Below are 12444 nucleotides of genomic sequence, written 5' to 3' on the forward strand. Positions count from 1 at the left end.
CAGTTGTTTGTTGTCAATAAGTTAATGTTTTTTGGTGTCTGGAAAATGAGCCATTTAAAAAATCTCCAAACTGCTACCAGGTGAAAATCAACCAGCAATGCGCCGTTACATAGCAACCAAAGCAGTGCCCAGCCCGTTACCTAGCAACCAAAGCAGTGCCCAACCCGTTACCTAGCAACCAAAGCAGTGCCCAGCCCGTTACCTAGCAACCAAAGCAGTGCCCAGCCCGTTACCTAGCAACCAAAGCAGTGCCCAGCCCGTTACCTAGCAACCAAAGCAGTGCCCAGCCCGTTACCTAGCAACCCCAGCGGAATTTTAGACCGGAAATGTAACGTTTTTCTGACATCCAGAAGAAAAATATATGAAGAAATGAGTAAGGCAACAGCCGATTCTGAAATGAGTGTAAATATTGTGGATAACTGGATATTCCCAGGATACCAGAAGACATATAAATGTAATATATGGAGGATTGATTGTTGCATTGTTGTGTTTGTAGGTTACATGGTGGCTGTATTTAGTGTTATGAAATGGGTCAGTTCACCGGGTTTAAAACCAAACTGTGTAAAATCCCTGCTGCACTCGTCTCTCGCCTCTAAACTCCAGGATGAGTTACTGAAATCAATGATCCAGTGAGCTTCCCGGGTTCAGGACAAGTGGAACGTTTTGCTGGAGCTTTTTTTGTTTTATTGATTGCACAAATATTGTCTTTTAGAGGAGTTCACAGCGCGTTACTCCTGCTGTTGATGTTTTGGACAGGAAGCCATCACATGCAGTGAGGCGGGTCTCTGACCAATTTCTCTATTTCATTCAGAGTCCTGGTACTTTCTGCCCACATCACTGGTTTCTAAATGATTTACTAGTGATTTAGAGTCTGTTTGGCTATTATTTTACTATTTTTATTCTATAGAAAGACCAATTGGTTACAGTTTTTTCAACTTTTTTCATTTTCTTACATAGCCCAGCTGGTTTTAATTTAAAATCTCCTGATAATTCAAAGATTTCATGATTCACATTAACGAGGTTCCAAGAGCTTTAGGCAGAGAAGAAAATCAAAGCTTTACATATTATCAAACGTCTATATCCCGGAGCATGAGATTCTTTTAACACAAGGAAATTTCTGAGTTTCAAAAGTTGAACATTTTCTACTTTTCAAACTCAGAATTCTACAAGTTTTTTTTTATTTTTTTTATTTCTGAGATTAATCTCAACATTTCTGAGTGTTTTCTAGCAACTTTTTTCCTGTTCTGTCTATACTTTTTCAGAGGTTAATCTAAAAATTTATGTTTTTGTTTTAGCAAATTTTTGCTTTTTTAAACTCAGAAATTTTAAGCTTAATCTCTAAAATTTTCTAGAATTTTTTTTTAAATTTCTATGGTTTTTTTTCTAGACAATTTTTTACTTTTGACCCAGAAATTTGTATTTTTTTTTTCAAAAATTTCTGAAAATCAGAAATACAAAACAATACTTTTTTGTGATTTCTCATGTTTTGCTAGTTTTTTTTTCAAGCAAATTTTTGACTTTTCAAACTCAGAAACATCCTTGTTTTTTAAATAGAAAATTTCTCAAACTTTCTGAGTTTTTTGCAAATTTGTACTCATTTTTTTCTGTCTACAAAGGCCTTTATGCACCATCATGCATTCTTCCTCAGCTCTTTGTTTTTATTCTTATCCTTATAACTAGCTTTATGGTGGAAACAGAAAACAGACTTTATCTCTTCAAACAAAGATCTGAGTAAATCTGCCGCTGTTTCTGTCTTTTCTCAACGCATGCTGGGACAGTTTCCAGCTCCACATCCCCCTGCCAAAGACGTGGCGGGTAAAGAAAATCAATGAATGAATAAAACATGGCAGAGCAGCGAATGAACGAGGGAGCTGACACAGAACTTTGACCTGACGAGAAAAGCTGCAGTTAAATAAATACAGAAACAGAACAAATAGGGAAGGAGGAGATGATGGTACATCCATCATCTGCTTGTTAGCATCTCGGCAGTCCAGATGGCCTCTGGGTGAGGAGTCCCACCAGGTCCACATGTCGCTCCTCCGGAGGAAACTGGACCGGGATGAGCTCACTGTGGGAGTGTCTGGCTGTCAGAGCGGGGGTGGAGCGGATGCTGTGCAGATGAGGACAGGGATTACGGAGAAGAGGCAGATTTAATTTCAGATGAAAGCAAGCGCAGGTCTGAATGAATGAGTTTTACAGCACTGGCTCAGACCAGAATGGAGGCGGCTGAATGTTTAATCTATAATCAATAGCATAAACTGAGAAATGAAGAAGTTAGAATCATTACCCAGGTAATACTGAATAATTAAAATTCAAAAATACCTTATTGATCCTAGTGAGAAATTAACTGTTATAACTCACATTATAGCAGCAGCTAACACTGTTAGCAGGAGCTAACGTGAAATCAAAGCAAACTGAAAGATAAAAAGTGACAATGAAGCATTTTTAATGCTTTATAGCTGCATCCTGATCCATATGAGAAAATGTTTTAATCCCAATAACAGTTTGAGTTAAAATTTAGAGCTATTTATGCTCTCCTTTCCAGTTAGCTTTTCCAATTAGCATCCGCACAGACATCACCTTTTTTTGGCCAAATCTCTCCTCTTCCATTGTTTGGTTCTCCCGACTATCATTTTCCCCTTGTTATTTATTTATTTATTTATTTATTTATTTGTATTTCAGCGTTCTCTGGTTCAAATTAAAACGACTGAACTTTACTTGTACTGTTCTAGCTGGACCGAGCTAGCATACAATATCTAGCTAGGAGAATGTAAACAAAATGGAAACTTTGACCTTATAACAGCATTTCAATTTATGAAACTAAATATTTAAAGTATGCATATGAAAATAAAAAATAAAATAAAAATAAATGTACAAAAACAGCTATTTATTAACAAATAATTAGTTTTTTGATTCAGGGTCAGTAGTTGCTACAAAAAAATCAGTTTTGAAGAGTTTAATACAAATACAGAAGGAAAGAGTGATTAATTCACATCATTTGCACATTGCTCCCTTAAATTATTACCGTATTTACGACTTAACGTGATGAAACGGGTCTTCCCTGTTTCTGTGTCTGAGCTCATTGATGAGAACAGCATCCAGAAAAAGGGAAACAGGTGGGAGTGTCCTCAGAGCAGCAAATTCATCATGTGTGTAACAGTGTGAGTCTTCTTTGTCCTGTCTCCTCCTATTTACCAGTGATGGATGAATATGTGCACAATGCAAGACACTTAAAAAAAATCTAATAATAAATTCAATTTGTAATAATTAGACGATTTGATCTGTTTTTATACTCTCCAGACACTGATGTTGTGCTCCAAGCAAAAAATGTGGAAAGCAAAGGACAGAAAATATCCATTAGTTAATTGATTATTCCAATAATCTACAAGTTTACAGTAAGGGTGGAGTATTTTTTTGATGTGCCAGATTTAAGCATACAGTTGTGTGTTTCCAAGAATCAACCAGAAAGCATTCAGTTTTATCAGATTTTTAATATCTTCTAAGAAAAAGCCAGCTCAGCAATAAATATTTTATCTGACGCTCATAAAATGTAATTCCACTTATATTAATATAGATTTTTGAAGTGTCACAGTGACAAATGGCAATCAGTTTGCCCTTCCAGTAAAATCAATCCATTCATAGAGTGTGTGTTTCGTCAGCAGCTTTGGATGTGGCGTTCAGGTGCTGTAGGATTTCTGACTTACACTTAAGTTTACCTTATCTAGCCTAAAAATACCTGTGACTTTTATGTGGAGATTTTTCTATAATTGTAGATTTAAAAAAAAAATTATCAGAAATTTTCTGGAAAAACTTCTAAAAGTGGAAAACGTTCAATTTCCAATTTTTTGCAGAAAATTTCTGAGATTATCTAAAAATTTCAGTTTTTCTAGCAAATTTTTGACTACTCAAACTCACAGATTTCCACGATTTTTTCTGAAAATTGTAGAGTTTTTGTGCAGATATTGATCCAAACCCAAGCTGCGTTTACATTGACCATAAAATTATGCAAATTGGAATTACAAAAATAAATTTACTTAATGGAATCACGGCAATTCCAAAAAAACCTCATGTTTTACGATTAGAAGTTTTTGTGGTAGAATGACGTGGTTTTTGTCTCTATCAATATTGGTGTACTTCGCAAAACCACAATAACGAAACTTTTATCGCATCTCACGAGTCACATGATGGACAGCAGGATGTTACTACTGGCAGAAATGATGAAGAAGACGACAGGAAGTAGTTGGATGATGACGGCGCTGCATGTTTTTTAATGATTTATGTCATGAACAAACTTGTTCACATGTGATTTTAATTGTAATTATGAAGTTTTTCATTTTACATTTGCAGAATATCAACATGTTTCTGCATATTTGTAACGGTAATACAGTTACTGTGACGGGTCACTTTGTGTTGATTTATCTTATGAAATCCTTGCAAAATACATCAAGTTTTGTTTGATATGCATGTTTAAGAAACTTAATTACATTTTGTTTGAGGCATTGAAGCTGTAGGTTGAGCTGCGTTCGTTAACCTATATTTCTGCAGCAGAGCATCAATATTTCATCCAGCTGCTGCAGGACCCAGATATGCTGAACTGCATTAGCTGTTTGTTCATTGACAGCTTCTGTGCTTCTGCTCAGATTCCAACATTAGCTTAACCTTTATTTACATCACAGATCTGTAATTTATTTGATTTCACAACAGCATTTTAGAATCAGGATGTATTTGGTTTGCGTGTTATTTAAGAATATATAAGGATTTGTTTATTTAAAGCCAGTTTATTGAGGATTAGTGTATTTTTCTTCTTTAAATCCCATTAAAAGTATTTGAAATTAATAATCCTAAATGTAGTATACGGGTGGGGTTTGGTATCTTTCTATTGATTTCTACAGAAGAGCATTATTTGCATTAAATGTGAATTTGCAAACATGACAAATTGTGTTTTCATGGATTATCCAGCCTCTAATCTCTGCAGATGATGATCTGATGGAGATTTTAAATTTAATCCATATTATAGAGACAATAAAGAGTCTTTTATATTTATTTTTTGGCATGTGGAGGAAATTTCCAGGGACTTTGCTTCAGGCGAGGATCAGGAGAACTGGGTCTGGTTACATAACCAGCAGAAGCATCACTGGTTGAACTGGTTACACAGTTTTATTCAGAGGGATGGAAACATTAAATCCACACACATACTAAGATAATATAACCGATTTATTTATTTTACTTTTTTCATTCTCGATGTTCATAGCAGGCTTGTTTGGAAATAGTTAATTTCTTTAATAAAAGTGTGTTTTAATGCATATTAATTTATAGATTTTATACATATATAGCTGCGACTGCGTATTAGGGCCCTACTAAGAGCAAAAAATAAAAATATAAAATTACGCGAATAAAGACGAAATAATACGAGAATAAAATTGTAATACTACAACTTTATTCTCGCAATTTTGTGAATTAATTCTCAAAATATTGTCTTTATTCCCATATTATTTTAACTTTATTCTCCTAATATTATGACTTTATTTTCGTAATTTTGTTTTTTATGTGCTTAACGTGGTCCTAATACTCTGCCATGTAAAGTAAAGCAAACTGATTAAAAACAAAAGCAGTCAGAGCTATGAATTGCAGCCTAATGGAGGGATGTCCAAAGTGTGGCCTGGGGGCCATTTGTGGCCCTCGGGAGGATTTTGTTTGGTCCTACAAGCATAGGGAAGGATTTTTAGAAACAACTAAAAGGTTCTCTCTTTTTTTTATTTTTTTTTTGGTATTAAACAAAGAATTTTTCTTTTATCAACAGCTTTACTGAAAACAACAAGCGCCAAGCAGTTTTGGAAAATATATACTTATCATTTAATACAGCAACAGTGTAAGAGCCTGTGTGTTTTTTTATGTATTCAAATGCTATATTGAAATGTTGTCTATAATAATTTTTTTTCAGTTTTAATGAAAAGCAAAATGTCTTTTTTTGGACGTTTGGAGACGTGTGGCCTGATGTGAAACCCCGTCTGTCTGTGTGTGTGTGTGTGTGTGCAGTGCCAGCTCTCCCAGGCTCTGAACGGCGTCTCTGATAAAGCAAAAGAGGCTAAAGAGTTTCTGGTTCAGCTCAAGAACATGCTGCAGCAGATACAGGTGAGCTGAAGGACTTCCACACACGTCGCCGTCTGAAAATACAATCTGCAGGGAGGTAAACCTGTCAGTAGCTGTGTTTCCACTAACAATAAAGCTGCAATTCGACATTTCAAAAATAAATTAGCTCAATGGCAACATGGCTATTTCTAATAAACTCCATTTTTTTTATATAAAGTAGTGTTAAGGCCATTGTAGTTACAAAAAAAAAGGGTAAATTTCCCTCAAAAACTTCAGAAATTTTACAGAAAAAATGTAAAAATTTGTGAGTTTGAAAAGTTTTAGAAAAAGACAACAGTTTTTGAGATGCATTTTTAAAATCTAGGAAAAAAATCTGAAATTTTGAGAATAATTCCAGATATTTTCTAGAAAAAAATGACTCTCCAAAGTCAAAAATGTTTGTCATTTAAATATTTTCTGAGTTTAAAAAGTTATTTTCAACTTTTCAAACTCACAAATTTCCATGTTTTTTATCGCTAATTTCTGAGATTACTCTAAAATTTCTGATTTTAGAATGATGTGCTTTTCCTGAGAATTAAAAATTTACTTTAGTCTCAGAATTTTAGATTTAATCTGAGAGGTTTGACTTTTTTCTCTCAGTAAAATCTTTCATGTATTAAATCACTTTAATCCAACATGTTTCTGTAGAAACTTTGCTTTCCTCCTGCTCGACACTCACCTCCGTCACCAAAGCCGGTCGCTCCTCTGATGCTCATCTGGATTAAAGTCAAAGTTCTGAGATTAAAGTTGAAATTCTGATTTTCTTTCTAAGAAATTTGTGAAAAAAGTCAGAACTCTGGAATAAATTTTTTTTTTCAGTGGCCCTTATCCTCTTCAGAATGATCGAGGGCAGTTAACTTCTATAAAATAGATTTGTGTCTGATAGTTTTGCATTTATTCCACCAATCGATGAAGCAAAAAGGTGATAAATGTTAGCTTTAGAGGTGAGTACGAGTCGACGCCATCTTCAGAACAAAACCATGAAGGAAATTTCTGCCGACTGAACTCCCAGCAGGCGACTTTAAAAAAAACTTTTTTGTCAAACTCTCACAAGGAAACATAGAAGCAGATATGATAAAATTCAGATTTTCAGTTTGAACCTGAAAGAAAATATTCAGTTTTGTTAACACTTTTTTCTAAATAGCAGATTGGGTTTCTTTTATTTGCATTTTTCCTGCGACAAAATCCAAAATCAGCACTTTTTACATGAAAAACCTGCTTGTAATGAAGCATAAGGCCTAAATAAATCAGCCGTAAAGTAACATTTGGTCTCTTTTAGATCAGTAGAAGGGAAATAAATCCAGTAGATCAACGAACCAGACAACAAACGATACATGCAGTGTGTGTGTGTGTGTGTGTGTGTGTGTGTGTGTGCGTGTGTGTGTGTGTGTGTGTGTGTGTGTGTGTGTGTGTGTGTGTGTGTGTGTGTGTGTGTGTGTTTCCCTGCAGACTGTTTGACTCTGCAGCTGATCTCCACTCGCAGCATCTGCTGCTCACGCACACACGGACGCTCACAGTTCCTCCAACAGCATGTGCAGGAATTAAGAGCCTTAAAATAAAACAGGGAGGATTGAATTTAAATAAAAAAATAAAAGTTTTGTTTGCATGGCCTGAAAGAGGATGAAATAAAGAGACGATCCTCTTAAAGATCTGAGCTCAGTGCTGAGGGAGCCGCTCCAAACGGAAAAAATAAAAAATACGGTTTCAGACTTCATCTCGTAATCGAATGGATTCTGATGTTCAGTTTGTTTTTTTTTTAAATAAAATTATGTATTTACGCGCTAAAGAAAGGACCCAAAAGTGGATTAATTGGGTTTGTTCTGAAGAAAATTCTCGTAATATTACCAGAATAAAGTTGTCGTAAACACAGCATCAGATCATTTTCAGTAGCAGGACAAAGCCTGCAGCTGCTTTTTCTCATAATAATACAACTTTATTCTCATAATTTTATAGCATAAGTTTTGTAATTTCATCTTTTCTTTTAGTTTTTTGCTGGCTAATACTCTGTCGTATGTCCATGCTGCTTTGTTTTGGGGCTCCACATAAGAATCCAACAAAATAAATCGATGTCTGTGGTCGCATGTCCCTGTAATCCAGCTGCTTGCTGCTCCGACCCGGAGAAAAAGCTGCTGGTTGTCAGGAAACGTTTAACTGTCGCAGCTCAAACGCAGAACTGCAGTCGACAGAAGATATCTTTTCTTCCTGTGCTGCATATTGAGGAGTGGGGGATGGTTCAGACCAGAGTGCAGCCTCCAAACTAGAAGAAGTAATTATATTTTTATCAACGCTGGAATAATCACCGCCCTGTGTTCATGTTTGTGCAGCCGAGACGATAAATTTACATTTTAATGACAAACAAAAAGCATCTCCGAGCTGGTGGGTAAACACATTTACACCAACAGATCCTATTTTCACCTCCGATCAGTGAGAAACATCTCAAAGGAAAACAAATCGCACTGAGCTAAGCGCTACTAGCATGATGTGTGTTTCCTCCAGGAGAACGGAGTGGAGTTTGAAGCCTGCCTCGTGGCTCAGTGTGACTCTCTGATCGAGGCGCTGACGAGACAGAAAGCCAAGCTGCTCACCAAAGTCACCAAGGAGAAGGAGTACAAGCTGAAGGTGAGACCCACGCAGACTCTCAGTGTGCGACAGTGAAAGAATGTGAGGGATCTGTAGAGGTTCATGTTTCAAAATGTTTCTAGGTGTTGCAATACACACCGTGATTTATGGACTTTATTCTGATCTACAAGAGTTTATAATAAAGAAGTTCACAAAAGCCCAGAAGATTTAAAAACTGAATTTAAATCGCATTTAATTATTCAGAAAAAGCAAATGGTTTCAAACTAACGCTCACTAGTAGGATTATGTCTCCTAGTAACATTGTCATGATGGGTTTGATGGATCTCACCCACATGCAAGAACACCATGAGACGGAGTGTGAAAAATTGAAAGGTTTATTTTACAGATGCAACAGAAAGTGAAGCTGGTCCGGGAACTGCTCGGCTGACTCGGGGTACTGAGAAGACAAAGGGGGTGTGGTGAGTTCAGGTGCTGGGAAATGGGAGCTAGACAATGTGTAATGGATGAACTTACTGACTCGGTGCGTCCAACACGGTTTGGAGGGGGAGTGGTAGGTTCAGGGGTCTTTGCGTGAGGCGTGGTGGGTTGGAGGGTGGCGTTGGAGGGCGGACAGGAGGGTTTGTCTCTGAAGGCGGCGGCGGCGGTGGGTAGTAGGGGGGAACGGCCGGTCGGAAAACTTCTGAGAGGTTGAAGGTTTACGGAAGCTTGATGAGTCTTGTTTGTCAGGTAAATGGGGAGGGCTAGGCGTCGTGGCAGGGAACTGGCACGGCAGGCAACCGGATCAGGGCGGATCCTGTGGAGAGCAAGGGTTTACAATGAAACAACGATGTAAAAAAAACACTTGGCAGATTCTCAAGGCAACAAAGCTTGGAGCAATAACTCAGAGGAGGGGGGCTCGAGGTACCATCAACGGTTGACACTCTGGCGTCGAAGTACCGGCGTTCCACCCCTCTTATGCTGCCGCCAATTAGGTAATCCGCCACAGACGTGAGGATGACGTCATCTGGGAACCCACAGCCCGCCACCTCTCGGACCCCATCTGGTGGGGAGACAGCTGAACAACCCAAGGCTAAGCAAAGACACCCAGAACCTAACAGTACCCCCCCCTCAACGGCCGCCACCTGGTGGCCGAGAAGAGGAAGACGGAAGGGAAGACAGATAATCCGAGATCACGGTCGGGTCCAGGATGAAGGAGCCCGGAACCCACATGCGGTCCTCCGGACCGTAGCCCTCCCAATCAACGAGGTACTGCCAACCACGACCTCGCCGACGGGAGTCCACGATCCGGCGAACAGTGTAGGCGGGATGGCCGTCGATGTCTCGGGGGGGAGGGGGGGACTCGGAAGGAGGGGAAAGGTCGCTGGTCTGAACGGGCTTTAACTGAGAGACATGAAAGGTGGGGTGGATGCGGAGTGTGGCTGGAAGATTGAGACGAACGGCGGATGGACTGATAACCGACTCAACCTCGAAAGGACCAATAAACCTGGGGGAAAGTTTCTTAGACATGGACTTGAGTGAAATATTATGAGTCGACAGCCAAACCTTCTGTCCGGGGCCGTAGGTGGGCGCGGGGAGCCGCCTGCGGTCAGCAAACCTCTTGTTGCGGAGGGAGGTACTGTTGAGGGCGTCAGAGGTGAGTCTCCAGATGCGTTTACAGCGGCGGATATGATGTTGGATGGATGTTACAGAGATGAGGGATTCGTCAGAGGAGAGTAGTGGTGGTTGATAACCTATGGAGGCTTCAAACGGGGAGAGACCAGTGGCAACAGAAACGTGACAGTTGTGTGAATACTCCACCCATGGCAGGAACTGACTCCAATCTGACGGGTTAGTGGAGGTGAAACAGCGAAGAGTAGACTCAAGTTCCTGGTTGAGCCTCTCCACTTGACCATTTGTCTGAGGATGATAGCCAGATGTTAATGTGACTTTAGCATTAAGTGCTGAACAGAACTGTTTCCAAACGAGGGACACAAACTGCGGGCCTCTGTCTGATAAGATCTCCACTGGGGAACCATGGAGACGGAAAACATGTTTCACCAGGAGCTGAGCGGTTTGGTAGGCTGTGGGGAGTCTTCTGAGGGCGACCAGATGACAGGCCTTGGAAAAACGGTCAATAATGGAGAGAATAGTTGTCATACCTCTGGAGGGAGGGAGGCCGGTAACAAAATCAATGGCTATATGCGACCACGGACGGCTCGGGGTGGACAGAGGTTGAAGTAAGCCAGCAGGGGTCGGTGGGTGGGTTTATTTCTAGCACAGACTCTACATGCTTGAACAAACTCCTTAACATCCTTATGGAGAGATGCCCACCAGAACCTGCGGTTAACAAGAGCAATGGTTCGGCTGGTACCTGGGTGTGCGGAGAACTTGGAGGCGTGAATCCATTGAAGAAAACGGGCGCGGACAGACGAAGGAACGTAGATCCTCCCAGGGGGACAATTCTCCGGAACGGGCTCTGACTGCTGGGCCTGCCTTATGATGTCCTCCATCTCCCATGCTACTGCCGCCACCGTACAGCTGGGAGGGAGGATACTCGTCAGAGTCCTTTCAGAGTCATCGGGTGCATAGAGACGGGATAGAGCATCAGGCTTGATGTTGCGAGAACCTGGGCGGTAAGAAATGGAAAGGTTAAATCTGGAAAAGAAAAGGGACCAGCGGGATTGGCGTGGGTTAGTTCTTTTGGCTGAGCGGAGGTAAGAGAGGTTCTTATGATCCGTCCAAACTAGGACTGGATACTCCGCTCCCTCTAACCAGTGCCGCCACTCCTCCAAAGCCAGCTTTATCGCTAGTAGTTCTCGGTCTCCAACATCGTAATTACGTTCGGATGGAGATAATCGGCGGGAAAAAAAGGCACACGGATGAGTCTTATGATCAGAGTCGGCAACCTGTGACAGGACTGCTCCCACCCCCGAGTCAGAGGCATCTACCTCCACAATAAATTGCTTAGTTGGGTCTGGCTGGATGAGGATTGGAGCCTGGGAAAACAGAGACTTAAGTTTAGAAAATGCTGCTTCAGCAGCAGGGACCAGTGGAAAAGAGTCTTGGTAGAGGTAAGGGCGGTTAGTGGTGCGGCTGTTGGCTGTAGTTACGGATGAACCTCCGGTAGAAGTTCGCAAAGCCCAGAAATCTCTGTAACTGTTTCCGAGTCTGGGGGTGGGCCAGTCCATGACTGCTTTGATCTTTTCTTCTGTGGGCCGTACCTGTCCGCCCTCGAGGATGAACCCCAAAAAGGAAACTGATGACTTATGAAACTCGCATTTCTCACCCTTAACATAAAGTTTATTTTCCAGAAGCCTTTGTAAAACAAGTCGGACATGCTGCTTGTGTTCGGCCAGGGACTTGGAGTAAATGAGGATGTCATCTAAATAAACAAAAACAAAAATGTTAAGGAAATCGCGGAGAACATCATTGACCAATGCTTGGAAACAGGCTGGAGCATTACATAAACCAAAAGGCATCACCAGGTACTCAAAATGGCCAATAGGAGTCTTAAACGCCGTCTTCCATTCATCACCCTCCTTGATTCGCAGGAGGTGATAGGCATTGCGTAGGTCCAGCTTGGAAAACACTGTTGCCCCATGCACAGGTTCGAAAGCAGAAGATAACAGAGGCAGGGGATACTTGTTCTTGATGGTGATCCCATTAAGGCCTCTGTAATCTATGCAGGGCCTGAGGGTCCCATCCTTTTTCCCCACAAAGAAAAACCCTGCCCCCAATGGGGAGGAAGACGGGCGA

At 40.4% G+C, this 12444-nt stretch overlaps 1 protein-coding gene across 3 annotated transcripts in view; it reads left to right on the plus strand.

Annotated features, from left to right (window-relative positions):
• Positions 1-12444, plus strand: part of trim67 (tripartite motif containing 67) — a 56016-nt gene that overhangs the window by 17110 nt on the left and 26462 nt on the right. For all 3 annotated transcript variants that reach the window (XR_532413.2, XM_008397264.2, XM_008397265.3), the window contains exons 2-3: positions 6037-6132; positions 8626-8748. Coding sequence is in view for 2 of the 3 variants with exons in the window: in XM_008397264.2 (XP_008395486.1) it covers positions 6037-6132; positions 8626-8748 (219 nt within the window). In the remaining variant the exon portion in view is untranslated. The remainder of the gene's footprint in view (positions 1-6036; positions 6133-8625; positions 8749-12444) is intronic.

The sequence above is a fragment of the Poecilia reticulata genome, chromosome 21 (genome assembly GCF_904066995.2).
Source record: "Poecilia reticulata chromosome 21, P_reticulata-male-v2, whole genome shotgun sequence".
Classification (NCBI taxonomy): domain Eukaryota; kingdom Metazoa; phylum Chordata; class Actinopteri; order Cyprinodontiformes; family Poeciliidae; genus Poecilia; species Poecilia reticulata.